The 14,717-nt window shown below is 38.0% G+C and overlaps 2 protein-coding genes across 2 annotated transcripts; both read left to right on the forward strand.

Moving 5' to 3' along the window:
- The first annotated feature begins 286 nt into the window (after positions 1-286).
- RPS5A (ribosomal protein 5A) lies at positions 287-2,768 on the forward strand. Its single transcript, XM_059607012.2, has 4 exons — positions 287-453; positions 1,599-1,870; positions 2,174-2,377; positions 2,524-2,768. The coding sequence occupies exons 1-4, from the start codon at positions 370-372 to the stop codon at positions 2,576-2,578; spliced, it is 615 nt and encodes a 204-aa protein (XP_059462995.1). The 5' UTR covers positions 287-369; the 3' UTR covers positions 2,579-2,768.
- Positions 2,769-4,014: 1,246 nt separating this feature from the next.
- Positions 4,015-11,188, forward strand: LOC132191809 (UBP1-associated protein 2A). The gene is made up of 2 exons (XM_059606913.2): positions 4,015-5,656; positions 10,816-11,188. Exon 1 carries the CDS (start codon positions 4,124-4,126, stop codon positions 5,639-5,641), a length of 1,518 nt encoding a protein of 505 aa, XP_059462896.2. The 5' UTR covers positions 4,015-4,123; the 3' UTR covers positions 5,642-5,656; positions 10,816-11,188.
- The last annotated feature ends 3,529 nt before the right edge of the window (positions 11,189-14,717 follow it).

A 14,717-nucleotide genomic window follows, 5' to 3' on the forward strand; every position in this document is an offset into this window, starting at 1 on the left:
TTTTCATTTTTTACTTGGAAGTGATAAATTTAAAATTTTCAATTTTCAATTTTTTTTTCTAAGTAATTTTGAAAATTTAAAATTAAATTTGAAGTAATAAAATGCATTTCTCCCGAAAAGTTTATTCGTATAATTAATTTCACCAAATTGAACATGATAAAAAAATAATAATAATAATAATTAAAAAAAAAAAGAAAAAAAGAAGGCCAAATCCATCCTTGCCGTAAGCTGGTCCTTTCCGCACCAGAATAATAGCAAACCCTACCGGTCCCATATAAATTCCAACACTTAGGGTTCTCTCATTTCTCATTGTCTCCGCGAGGATAGAGAGGTTAGCCGCTGTCACTCTCTCTCTCTCGGAGCGTAGCCATGGCGGATGTGATTACACCGGAACCAACCCAGCCCCACCACGATGTCAAGCTCTTCAACCGATGGAGCTTCGACGACGTGCAGGTATCCTTTTATTTTTAGTGCAACTAGGTTATTTTATGTAATGTTTTTGTTTGAATCCGTTCGATTCGTTTTTCGCTGTCTTTTGGTTTACATAATCTCGTTGTTGATTACTTGGTAGAGTGCAATTTTTGGTTCGAGCTTCATTGTTATTGAAGCACAGGTGCAATATATCATTGGTTTAAGATATGAATTATTTTTTTAGGGGGTTAATTATGAATCTATAAGAATTTTCCACGGCTCGGTGTTTTCTGTCGAGCATTGGTGGTTTATTGCCCTGGGTTTAGCGGGAATGCAAGAATATGTTTCTGAAGATCGACTTTCTGCTCTCTTTTCTAAGATTGTAAATGTTAATACACCTTGTGCTCGACACTGTTTGATATGTATTCATTATAGCGTTCCTATTGTATAGGATACTGGGTGTTTGCTTGTTGGATTTACCGTGGATTTTCTCTAGCTTTTTCCAGTAAAAGTTGAGAATCTATGTAGTGTAATTTTACTTCTTCCAATGGAGATTATTAAACTAGGATCTCGGCATTTAATTGGAAGGGGGTTTCATTTATCCTTGTTGCTCTACTTTATCTTATATTTTCATGCTTGGAGATGGTCTTGTTGCTTCTATATTTTCTGGATTATCATTGTGATATCTGCGTGTTTGCAGTAAATTTTTTTCTCTGTAAACGACTGATGACCCATATTTAATTTAGATGGAAACTGATCATTCTCTATGCCGAATTTGTTAGTTCCTTTCTTTTCCGTCTGGCATCACCACTTGCTATGTGCTTAAAAGGTCATGTTTATGTATTCTGACTAATCTTTTGTTATTTTGGTGGTTGTTGTCTAGAATGTTTATCTTGTTGATGCTTGTATTTATTTTAACAAATTGTTTATGACAGTTTCATGTTTTTACTTGCCTTTTTGGCAGCCAAGTCCGCTTGAATACTTTGCACCTGTAGGCGTATTGTATTCCTTTATTTTAAGACCATATGTTTTATCATCTGATCACCAAGATATGAACTAATATTTGTATTGCCATCCCTTAAGTCTTAGTTTATTGTGCATTACTCATTGCTTGGATTTGTTTATAGAAGTTATCATCACAACTACCATTGTGGTGCATTTATTTATTAATTTATTTTTTGTTATAGGTCAGTGACATTTCACTGGCTGATTACGTCGGAGTGGTACCAGCCAAGCACGCTACCTATGTTCCTCACACTGCTGGGAGATACTCAGTCAAGCGATTCCGCAAGGCTCAGTGTCCAATAGTGGAGAGGCTTACAAACTCACTAATGATGCACGGTAGGAACAACGGAAAGAAACTCATGGCCGTGAGGATTGTTAAACATGCAATGGAAATTATTCATTTGCTGACCGATCTGAATCCCATCCAAGTTATTGTTGATGCCGTGGTCAACAGGTATGCTGATGGAGTGTAATTTGTTCCCTGTTGAAAGTAAAATCAGGTGGTTCATCTACGTCTGGCTATGTCTGGCTAAATCTGCTATAGTTGCTAACTTCATTTGTGCACTTACAAATGGAAAATATTAGTAATTAAAGTGGCGTGGGGAGTTCATAATATGTAAGGGGGGGTTGCCGTTTAATATGTTTGTGGCTTTTGAGGGAATTGGGTAGGGTCATTGCTGGTGACTATTTAGTGCTTCAAAAGTTCTAAATTTAATTTTCTCATAACATATTCTTTTGAATATCTGTTCTACTGCAGTGGACCTCGGGAAGATGCAACCCGTATTGGCTCTGCTGGAGTTGTTAGGCGTCAGGCTGTTGATATTTCCCCATTGCGTCGGGTGAATCAGGCCATCTATCTCCTTACAACTGGTGCTCGCGAATCTGCATTCCGAAACATTAAGACAATTGCAGAATGCTTGGCAGATGAACTTATTAATGCTGCTAAGGGTTCCTCCAACAGGTAAACAGGGCTAGTTCTCCTGCTACTTGGGATTAGTTATTTAGGACTGTTTCTCTATTATGCATCTCTTTTCATACTCTTGCTGATTATTCATGTTTGACCTTTTTGTGTTATTTACTTACTGAATATGTCCTTTGCTTGTCCAGCTATGCCATCAAGAAGAAGGATGAGATTGAGAGAGTTGCTAAGGCAAACCGTTGAGGGATCAGAATTGGAAGACCCAATGTTTTGTTTGCTTCTTTCTTTGTAGTTCAATTTTCTCTAGACTGTTGCTCGTGAACATGTTATTAGTTGGTGGTTTTTTTGAGTGATGGGAATGTACTTTTTTTTGTTTGGAGTTTATATCTATATTTTTGAATATGGAGAAAGCTTCTAAGCGAGATTTTTTTTACTCTTTCAATATTCTGTGAGCAAATTTCTCTTCAGTTTAGCGAACCCTTGGACGTGGCCTTGCATTATTTTTCATGGTCTTTTATGGACTGGTGTCAATGTGATTGACGACCTTGTTCCGAAGGAGATGTCCTGTTCTTTTGCGTCTTTATGTTGTGGGTGTATACTTGGTGCTTGTGGTAAATGTTTTGAGAATTTGGCTAACCATGGCTTGGGCCATGTTGAAGCAATATCCTAAATTGCGGCGATTATATTGCCTCTTTCCATGCTCTAAATATTTTTGGTTGATAATGTTTGAGAATCTTGTTTTATAATATAAATAAGAAACCAGAAAAATAAAGAGGATCTTGCCCTAACTAATGAAGTAAAAAGTGACTGCTAGATTTTTATTTTGTTTTGAAACCCTAAATAAAGCGCGTGAGAGTATGTGCATAGCGCCATAGCGGCGATTCCGACCGGCAGCAAGCCTCTGGGCGAACAGTAGTGAACTTGTGATGCTCCATTGTATCCTTAAACCATAGTTGAGTGAGAGTTTATTAGGGACTCATTGTCAAAATAAGATTTGGTTGTCCAATCACTTATGAATTTTTTCATAATTACTGTCGGCTTGAAAATGTTACATTTTAAAAATGTGGAATAAAATTAGAATAAAGAAGTAAAAAAACTACTTTTGTGTGCAGCAGTTCTCCAAAACAAAGCTCAGTACCAAAAAGGAAAAAAAAACAAAAAAACTAGTTAAGGTGGCGTAAAAAATTTAGGAAAAAAAAATCATATTTAGCTCTTAAGTTTTCATCTAATTTGAATTTAGCTACGAATTCTAAATTTTGAGAACACAAACCTTAGTTTTGTCTAAGTTTAAAATAGATCTCTTTATCACTTTGTCATGAATGCAATTCCACGTCAATAAGTGTTAAGTCATTCATAGAAAGAAAACAAAACAAAACAAAAGGCTCACAAAAACAATTGATCTAACAGTAGAATTTAGAGAAATACAAAATTTGAAAACCTAAAGTGCAAAGTGCAAAATTGACAAACGATTAATTTTGACGAAAAAGTGATAAGAGTGACTTATTTCAAACTTGGCCGAAACCTAAGAATTATTCTGAAAATTGAAAACCCAATAACTATATTCAAATCAGATGAAAACTTAAGGACTAAATATGATTTTTTCAAAAAATAAAATAATTTCTAACTATTTAGATATAAATTCAAAATAAGAACCGTTTTTTTTTAAAAAAAAACTCTAATTTATTTTTTCAGGGTCGGGACAGACACCGGACCCTGAAACCCAAACCCTAGTCCCAAACAATACCTCTTTCTCTCTGAGGCTCAGTTGTCACTCTATCAGCCCCAGCAATGGCGAGGAAGCGAAAGCTCGACTCCAAATCCGCCCTGGCAACCGAACCCCCGAAGAAGCAACAGCAGCAACGAAAGCAGAAAGAAGAGGATCGTACCCACATCAAAGTTGAGGTAGACCAAGACGACGAATACGAATACGAGTACGAATACGAATACGAAGAAGAAGAAGAAGAAGAAGAAGAAGAAGAGGAAGAAGAAGAAGGGGAAGACGAAGAAGAGGATGAAGACGAAGAAGACGAAGATCTCTATAAACCCAAGAATGCCGATAATCAGACGGCGAACACCTCCACGTCAGCCGCAGATCGAGACAGTGAGGATGATGACGATGAACCCATACAGAAGGTTCTTGAACCGTTCAGCAAGGAGCAGATTATAAACCTTCTCTGCGAAGCAGTGCGTAAGCATCCGGACGTGGCGGATCGGATCCAAAAGGTTGCGGACGAGGACCCGGCACACCGAAAGATCTTCGTCCACGGACTCGGGTGGGACACGAACACGGAGACACTCTCCAACGCGTTCAAGCAGTACGGCGAGATCGAGGATTGCAAGGCCGTGTGCGACAAGGTCTCTGGCAAATCCAAGGGCTACGGTTTCATCCTCTTCAAGACCCGCGGCGGGGCCCGGAAGGCCCTCAAGCAGCCCCAGAAGAAGATCGGCAACCGGATGACTGCGTGCCAGCTGGCCTCAATGTTTCCGGTCGCACAGCCAAATGCCACCGCGGCGGCCTCCACGCCGCACCTTTCGGAATATGCGCAGAGGAAGATATACGTGAGCAATGTTGGGGCTGAGTTGGATCCTCAGAAGCTGCTTATGTTCTTCTCCAAGTACGGAGAAATTGAGGAAGGGCCATTGGGGCTCGATAAGATGACCGGGAAGCCCAAGGGGTTTTGTTTGTTCACGTACAAGACGGTTGAAAGCGCCAAGAGGGCTCTGGAAGAGCCGCACAAGAATTTCGAGGGACATACATTGCACTGCCAGAAGGCTATTGATGGTCCGAAGCCGAAAAAGTCTCACCCTAATCAGCTTCAGTATCAGCATCATCAGCTTCAGTATCAGCCTCACCAGAACCCTCACAACGCCCAATTCCAGAGGAATGAGAACCCCGCTCTTGTTGGTGGAGCCGCAGCGGCTGCACCGGGTCACTTGATGGCTCCCCCCACCGGAGCGGGGATTGGGTTAAATCAGGGGGCTGCGGCGGCTCAGGCGTTGAATCCTGCGCTTGGGCAGGCAATAGCGGCGTTGTTTGCAAGTCAGGGTGCCGGGTTGGGCCTGACTAATCTGTTGGGGACGCTGGCATCGGCTGCGGCCGCGAACCCAGGTGTGCCCGCAGCGGGGCATGGGACACAGGGTGCGTATTCGAACCAGTCGAATATAAGCCCGGGACTGATTGGAGGGTATGGGAATCAAGGAGGAATGCAGGTTGGGTACCCCAACCCGCAGACTCAAGGTGGTTCCGGGAGAGGCCAGCATGGTGTCGTGCAATATGGTGGCGTTAATCCTTATACGGGGCAGTAGGTGTTCCTCGGGCAGGTAAAATAGATTTGCACTCTTTCCTTGGTGCCGCTTTTCGTTTTTCTTACCTCTATAAATTTTTTTGTTCGGTAATATTCTAGTTGATTTTAACCTTGAGATCGTATTAACTAATGCAAAAGGCTAATATTTTTATGCAGTGATTTTGTTTAATTTAGTCTCAATGGGCTAACGTGATTGCAATATATTCGATTAGGTTGTGCTATTGTGTGGTATTCAACGTTTTGTTTATGCTATTTTATGTTCTTTCAGTTTTATCCTTCACGAAATCCCCTTTCCCTTATTCATGGCAATTGATTCACCAGACTGGGCCTCATGAGCTTTGAGTAATTCGGTTAACCACTTCTTCTATGGCACCTGCTTCTCCATACTAGCCGGATTTATCTTGTGGTAAACAAAGAGATTACCAGAATCTGAAATTCCCTATCTTTGGCTCTGAAATTCCCTACTTTTGGTGCCATCCATAAATTCTCATATCTCTCTTCTGTAAAACTTTAAAAAGTCTTTTGGTTCCGATAACCAAAACAGCTACTGTGTGGATTTCATTTATGGAAACAATTGAAGTGTATGTGTACATGTTCATCATCAAAATCAAAAATTGAAAAATGCTACCTTCACACATATAATCAAACCCATCCTATTGATTGAAACAGATTTCATCGTCTGCATATCCTTATTTCAGAACATCACCTGTGAGGAGCTATCTTCAAGAGTTGGTGTTTGAGTTTGAGTGGGATACTTTTAATGAGTTGTTGAATAAGTGGACTGTGTTGTACATTCTATCTCACGAAGAGAGTAGAAATCAACTTCAATGTGTTTAGTTCTAGCATGAAAGATAGGATTAGAAGCCATGGCTAAAGCTCCAATATTGTCGCACCATAGTGTAGGAGGAGCTTGAAGAGGAAGTTGTAAATTGTGGAGAAGCATTTGAAGCCAATATAGTTCTGCAGTAGCCAAAGACATGGCTCGGTATTTAGCCCTCATGCTAGAATGAGCGGTGATAGGCCTCTTCTTACCACACCACAATATAAAGCAAGATCCCAGAAAAATTCCATAGCCTGTTGATGAGTGTTTGTCATCTGGATTCTCGCCTAGACTGAATCACAATAAGCTTGAAGATGAATGGCATGTTTGGTTCACAAAATAGGCCCCTGGAATGAAATAATTATTCCATAGGATCGATCCCATTTGTTTTCAAAAAAGTTTTAAACTAATTCTCCTCTATCAGATTGGAGGTTTTTAATTCGACAAGAAAATTGATTTTCAACTAAAGTTTTAAATTTGACAAAGCAAACATAAACATCAGATTTATTTTGTAGAGGATATAACGATGAAAAATGAGAGAAATCATCAATGAACACAACATAATATCGAGACCCACTTAATGACTTGTAAAACAAGAGCACACATCAGTGTGGATAAGCTTAAGAGGATTAAAAGACACTCTAGGAGATGCATGAAACGGAAGTTGCTTGCTCTTGCCAAGTTGGCATGGCTCACATACTTCCTCTTTATGTAGTGACCCAATAATAGGAAGAGAATGGTTATTGAGCAAATGACACACAATAGGATGAGATGGATGACTCAATCTTGAATGCCAACTGATTGATAGATAACAAATTAGCAAGAGCTTGAGGATAATGTAAAACACGTTTTAGATGAAGGTTAGAATGAGGTGAAGTGATAGTAAGTGAACCAGTGTTTTGTATGCTCAAACTTGTCCCGTTACCCACAGCAACATCATTATTCCTGTGTAAGGTTGCTGAAGGGAGAGTTGCTCTAGGTTTGCTGTGGTAAGTTGGTTGGCACCACTGTTAGCATACCATGTATCATCACCTTAAGTTACATTGATGTGGTCAACCATTGCAGTTAGTTGGGCTGGAGGGTGTCAGCCTTGGTAGGAATAGTCCATGCGGTGAAAACAATCCAACGCCTTATGAGTGTTGGTCTTGTTTATGCCATTTTGTGTTCTTTCATTCATCTTTCGCAAAATCTCTTTTCCCTTGGTTCATTGCAATTGATTCACCAAACAGGGCCTCATGAGCTTTGAGTAGTTCAATGAACTGCTTATTCTCTGGGACCCACTTCTTCATACTAGCTGGTTTTATCTTCGACACGAGTGGTAAACAAGAGATCACCAGAATCTGAAATTCCCTACCTTTGGTTTCATCCAATAATTCCCCTATCTCTTTTCAGCAAAACTTTAAAAAAGTGTTTTGGTTATCGATGCCAAAACAACTACTGTCTGAATTTCATTTATAGAAAAAAATTCAAGTGTATTTGTACATGTTCATGATCAAAATTGAAAATTGAAAAATCCTAAGACAAATATAGTCAAACTCATCCCTATCGATTGAAATAGACGTCATCTATTGCATCTCCTTATCTTTAGACTTCATCTGTTGCATATCCTTATCTCAGAACATCATATGTTGAGGAGCTATCTTCTCAAGTTGGTCTTTGAGTTTGAGTGGGATACTTTTAAATAAGTCGTTGATTAAGTGGACGAGAATAACTTCTACAGGGGCCTAACACAAAGAGATTGACACGTCAATGTATAACACCAAAACTGAGAAAGACGAAAACACTAGATCTTTAGCCATTTTCTTCAACAAATCGACTCATCAACAAAATCTCCATTACCCATTCAAGAGAATGGAACACCATTGCCCTCTCCTCAGCCGAATGCCACCGCCCCGGTTCCTCCACCGAACAATAACCCCCGTTCCTCTGCCAATGCTCCAGGACCCGCCAGTCCTTAAATTTCTTGCCTTTTCTCTCTCTAGTGAAGTAGCGTTGTTTTGGGATTTCTTTTTCATTCACCCCCTTTTCGCATTTCAAAAACAAAGAGTAGAACGTGAGGGGGAGAAAAAATTGGGACAAAAAAAAGAGAGGCTCGTGAGGTTGTGGAAAACTGAGAATAAGAGCTAGCAAGAGAAGAAAAATGTGTGGGCTTGCTTCAAGGTATGAATCCCTCTCTTTTCAATTTTTTCTCTCACTCTCTTCGGTTCTCTCCCTTCCACTCGCTCTCTCCAATTTTCTCTGTTCCTTGATTTTTGTTTCTTTGAATGAAGATAATTGATTGGGTGAACTTTTTTTTTTGTCTACGATCTCCTAAATATGTAAACATCATCACTAATATTTTAACTTCATCTGAACATGGGGTGAAATTTCCAAAGAAGTCACATATGATACAATTTTAGAACTATTGCTTTAATGCAAGTAATCTCCTACGGGGGAAATTAACTCGATTTGTAACATTTTTTTTTGATAAGTAATAAGAAGTTTTATTAAAAAGCGTAAATGCGCCCCAAGGTACACTGGGAGTATACAATAGGATCACCTAACTAGAAGGAGAAAAACGAAGAAGAAAATCATCATAACTAATCGAAACAGGAGAGACATGCGCAACGGTCCAACGATACAAAGTTTGAAAGCAAGAGGCTAAAATGTCTTCCCAAGTCCCCTCCATATCCTCAAAGCACCTATTATTCTTTTCCCTCCATAGACACCAAAAAAAGCACGTAGGCACCATTTTCCACACCGCGGCACTCTCCCTCCTCCCCGAGGACCACCAACAAGCGAGTAAATCCGAAACCCTCTTCGGCATCACCCAAGACAACCCAAACCGACCGAAAAAGGTGCTCCACAAAGTATAAGCTACCTCGCAATGAAGGAGAAGATGATCCACCGTCTCCTCGGACTTCTTGCACATACAACACCTATTTGTCACTATCACCCGTCGCTTTCTAAGATTGTCCAGGGTCAAAATTTTTCCCAAAGCCGCCGACCACACAAAAAAACTCGCCCTCAGAGGAGCTTGGGTACGCCACACACTCTTCCACGGAAATCCTCCCCCAACAGGACTCGCCAAGGCGGCGTACAGGAGCTTGACCTTGAATCGGCCTCTTTTGGAAGAATTCCACCACAACCTATCTTCACACCCTCGCCTCACTTGAGCAGCATGTAACACCTGGAAAAAAGAAGCCAACACCTCCACCTCCCAATCATGCGCTTCTCTAGAAAAGCTCACATTCCACTGGTTGGTGCCTCCCAGCACCTCCAGATGCTCCGCCACTGAAACTTGATTGTTTTAAGAACATTGGTGAATTGTAAGTGTGGGGCAAAATGTGACCTTAGTATGAGGGAAACTAATTTGAAGAACATTAGTGAATTGTAACGTGAAACTTGAGAATGGAGCACAAACCAAGGAATAGCCTTCCTTTCTTTATATTGTCATTATTTGCCATGATGGTTTGAATTGTCAAGTGGAAGATGATGATCGTTTTGTAAGGGTAATGTGTTTCAATAAAATATTCTAACCAATTAGCTATACAAATGTTTTAATAAATTCATTGTATTGTTGAGTTCCTTTATGTGAGAAGCATGACTTATACCCTTGGCAACTCATTATTTTTTGATAAGTGGTATAAGTCATTATTTGCCATGATGGTTTGAATTAATAGTTTGTCAAGTGGAAGAAGATGATCATTTTGTAACATTAATGTGTTTCAATAAAATATTTGAATCCAATTAGCTATACAAATGTTTTAATAAATTCATTGTAATGTTGATTTGCTTTCCATGAGAAGCATGACTTATACCTTTGGCAACTGTGCTTCTGCATTTGCACCATGGTCAGACTTAAGGATGCTGGAGGGCTGTGCCATCACTTGATCACATATTTTATTATAGCTTATTTTCATTTGAAATTCTTGTCAAACTTAGTTATGATTAACATATGAGAGATGATGGATATGTGGTTAAATATTAGGGTGAGAGAGGACGGTGGGAAATTATGCTTTCTATCATCATGATTCTGTTTTTGGCTGCAATTTTTTCATTTAGTACTAGTGCTAAAATAAGTTTGCTGTTTCCTTTAAGAGGAGTCCAATTAAGTCATTTTCTCTTTCTAAAAATGGGCTGTGCTCAAAATACTACTTGCTATTTGCCTTTTGCCCATTGCATTTGTCAATATGACATATTATAAGAATATTTTTACTCTTCTCTTTTCACATTTTGTTTTTCAAGCAAATTGTACTATTTATTATCCTCTTGCAGGATCTCTAAGATGCTAATAGTGAAGAACTTGAGATAATCTCATGTTGTGATGATTTTGTCCATTACTTAATTTTTGTTTATTTGTGAATGATTTATAGTGCTCTTTGCCAACCATGGAGTTATCTCTCTACAACTATCTTTGCCATGTCTCAAGATTCTGAATGTTCATCAACTACAGTTGATATTGGTGCAAATAGGATCAATGCCAATAGAACTCCCTGAAGCTGCTGTGATTTGTGTGGTGCTGTCTTTCTGTGATGATGTAATGCACTAATATTGTTGTCTGTTGTTGTATATGCTATAATGCATAGATCTTTTGACTACTTTGATGTTGAAGATTCAATGCTTCTTTATGTTAATCAGACAATGATGGTGGGGAATAGACATTAGCAGAGAGTTGTGATTTAGTCATACTATTGTTTTAAATGTACAATATTGATATCTAGTGAAGGATTAAGATTCTTCTGATTATACTTTCTTCTCCTTTTGTTTTGGAACTTGTAATTATGGGCCTTGCTAAATTGTTGATGCGATGTTATGTTATCAATTATAATTTATTAGATGTTAAAATTTTTGTTTATGTTATTTTTATCCCATGGAGGCCTTTTAACAGATTTATTCTATATATAACTTTCAATCTTTACATATTGAACATAAAAGAAAAGTGTTATGTATTATTATGATGGTAATTATCCTATATAGCCAATCAAGTTTTATATTGTTTGTCTTTGTTGGGTTTGCTTTTTTGAAAGCATTGATGATATAGCTGCATTGACTTGTTTATGTATTTTCTATGTTAACTCTTGTTTATGCTCTCTACTTTTTGGCCATCGGAGTTTGATGTTTGTGCTACTGTTGTGTATTTTCAATGGGTTAGGTTATATGTTATTCTTCTGTGTTTGGTACTTCTTTTTATCATTGAGTTATAAGTACTTTTGTAGTTTGCAAAGACCCCATTAAAGCCATTGAATTAAGTTCTCTTCTGGCATGATATTGGCTTTGGATTATGGTGTTGTCATTTCATGCACCGGATTGAACATTATGGTGTTTGGATTTTGGATATAAGGGAAGAGTTTGGGGACTAGAATTTGTTGCAGGTTGCTCTTATCACATAGAATACGCCATATACCCTCTGAGAAGGGACAGGTAAGTGGGAGACTTGAGACACAGTTATGCCAGCAATATGTTTTATGTTTTCTATATTTTGTTATATATTTCCAACATCTTACATTTTCAGAAATGTTCTGTCTTTGGAGGTATTGTTCTTGAAGAGAGAGAGAGAGAGAGAGAAAGAGACAGTCGAGGTTTGTTTCTGATTTTCTGATCTTAGAGCTTTGGAGAAGCAGAGAATGAAAGAGCGTTGGAGGATTCATAAATATAGAGTGAATTTATATACGCGAGAGAACGGTTTCTTATTTCTTGGTGCAATCTGGGAAAGTGTTTTGGAGATTTTGAACGTGGATGGTCCAACGGCTATATGATTTGAAACAACCCTTGAAATTTGAAATATTATTTCTTTATGAAATTTTATCTGAATGTGGGACGGTCTTTTTTAAGGCACTTGACATTTATTGGACCATTGAGATTTTTTTTTTCTTAATAATAATAATAAGAAAGATTTAAAAATACACGCCTCAAACCATATAACTAACTTCTTCTTCTTCATATATATATATATATATTTTAATTGAATAAGGAAAAGGGTTGGGAAGGACCCTTTCCATTCTTGATCCGAAAGAAAGAATGGGCGATCCTAAAAACAAAAATGGGGGGCTCCTTAGTTTTCTACAAACTAAAATTATGTAGAAATAATTACAAAGGGTAGGAAATGGGTTAAATGAGTGGCTGGGTCCTTTTAAGGGGTCACACAAAATGGTTACAAAATCAAAAGGGGTACAAATTAAGGAGAACATATATGAGCCCCAACTTGGGGGCTTGAAACTAGCAACATCTAACGGAAGGAGGATGAAGCCAAAGATGTACTATCAAAGTCTGAATTAGGGATTGTAGAAGGGAGAGGTGTTAACACAAATCCGGTTACAAAAGTTTTTGCACCTGGATCTAATCAATACAGTACAAGGAGACAATAACACACAACAAAAAATAACAGAAATACAAATAATAGTAGAAAAACAAAAGAAATAAACAAAACACAGCAAAACAACCAGCAAGAAGCAACAACAATCCGGGCACGGAAGACCGAATTCACTGGATGGCACGTGGAATCCACGCGTCGGCGCGTTGTTGATGGAATGGTGTGAGGAGGTTGGTGACAAGGAGCTGGGATGATGGTGAGCACAGTGGATAGGTGTGTGGGCAAAAGAAGCTAGTGGAATAGAGTAGATCTAGTTTTTAAAAAACTCGATCTAAAATCACCAACTTTTCTGGGAAGTGGACGAGCGGCGTGACAATGAGCATGTTTGGCAGTGACGGAGTGACAGAGGTTGAGCGAAGGAAATGGAAACAGTTAGAGCTTTTGGTCTGGTCGAGAAAGACTAAAAAAACAGCGAAGAACAAGAACTTGATAGAAAACGAAGGAAGAAAATAAGAAAGAGGGGAGGAGGAGAGGACAAAGATCTATTTCTCCTCCCCAGAGACTCTCACGACTCACGAGGAAGTGAAAAACCCTCACGGAGGAGATGGAGAAACCTTACAAGGAGGTGGAAAACATTTTCTAGAGAGAAGGTATGCAAAAACTCCATTAGAAAACAAAAGAATAAGCATTTAGTAGTGATTAATTAATATTGATTATCTAAAATATGTTAGAAGGCAAATGTATTAACCGACCAAAAAACTCATATTACCCCAGCAATTTGTTGCTCATTAGATATATCCACTCAAAAAGAGGGATTTAAGAAAACACATTTCGTCTTTTCTTAACCATCGAAGCTTCAAGCATTTGTTTTTGTCTCCTAATGCAAGATTACATTCCCTTTCTTTTCTAAAACGCTAGAAGATACACCTTCCGTTTAGGAAGCCAAGTGGTTGGGAAGAAAATAGGTTTGGGGAATGAGGGCTTCAGACTTTGAGAAGAGATAAGCTAGTGAATTTTATCTGTTTTGAATTTGTTATTATCCAAATGAGATAAAAAGAAATTGTAGCAAAAAGTTAAAAAATGTTGTACATGTCACAATTTTAAATGGGTTGGAAAATATTTTTTCATACTGGTTTAGAGGAAATTTATGTCCAATTCATAATTACTCTTATGTATTTATTATTTGGAAAATGATTCATTTCGTCCTCTCATTTTCAAAATCATTATTGGATCTATGAGTTTATGCATGGGATCCATATAAACTCCACAAATTCAATAATAATTTTAAAAGGTAAGAATTTTTTTTTTCTTTTAAAAAAAGAGAAAAAATGTATAGCACACATTACAAAAAAAAATTGGTTTTAGTGACGGTTTGGATTGTGTCGGTTTAAGAAACCAACACTATAACATGTCGGTTTTTGTTCAACCGACACCAAATTAAAAATGGTGTCGGTTGAATAGTAAACTGACACTAATAATAGTGTCGGTTTACTATTCAACCGACACTAAATTAAAAATTGTATTGGTTGAACTGTAAACCGACACTAATAAAGGTGTCGGTTTACTGTTTAACCGACACCATTTTTAATTTAGTGTCAGTTGAGCAAAAACAAACACTAAAATTGGTGTCGGTTGAACAGTCAACCGACACCAATTTCAAATTTTAAATTTTGAACACAGATTCAACCATCCCTTTTAATTTGAATCTTTTTTTTAGTTTAAAAGTTTAACACACTATCATCCCATTTCACGTTTCTTCCTTTTTTTTCTCGTCTTTTTTTTTTTTTTTTTTTTAACTGGATCTACATCTTTTATTATTTTGGGGTAGTATACACTATAAAAAATATGTGCTAGTAGTGGAGATAAAAAAGCCATAAAATCAATGAAATGGCAATGTGCTGTAGATCTGATTAAAACTGTGACATTTTATAGATATTATTTTATAAATTATAATATGCTAATAGC

The sequence above is a fragment of the Corylus avellana genome, chromosome 10, assembly GCF_965113065.1.
Source record: "Corylus avellana chromosome 10, dhCorAvel1.hap1.2, whole genome shotgun sequence".
Taxonomy (NCBI): Eukaryota; Viridiplantae; Streptophyta; class Magnoliopsida; order Fagales; family Betulaceae; genus Corylus; species Corylus avellana.

Bases quoted from the DNA above. Each gene is read 5' to 3' on its own strand.
- RPS5A (XM_059607012.2), top strand. From the start codon at position 370: ATGGCGGATGTGATTACACCGGAACCAACCCAGCCCCACCACGATGTC. The intron at 1,871-2,173 runs GTATGCTGATGG...GTTCTACTGCAG, and splicing joins GTTGATGCCGTGGTCAACAG to TGGACCTCGGGAAGATGCAA. The intron at 2,378-2,523 runs GTAAACAGGGCT...TTGCTTGTCCAG, and splicing joins GCTAAGGGTTCCTCCAACAG to CTATGCCATCAAGAAGAAGG.
- LOC132191809 (XM_059606913.2), top strand. From the start codon at position 4,124: ATGGCGAGGAAGCGAAAGCTCGACTCCAAATCCGCCCTGGCAACCGAA.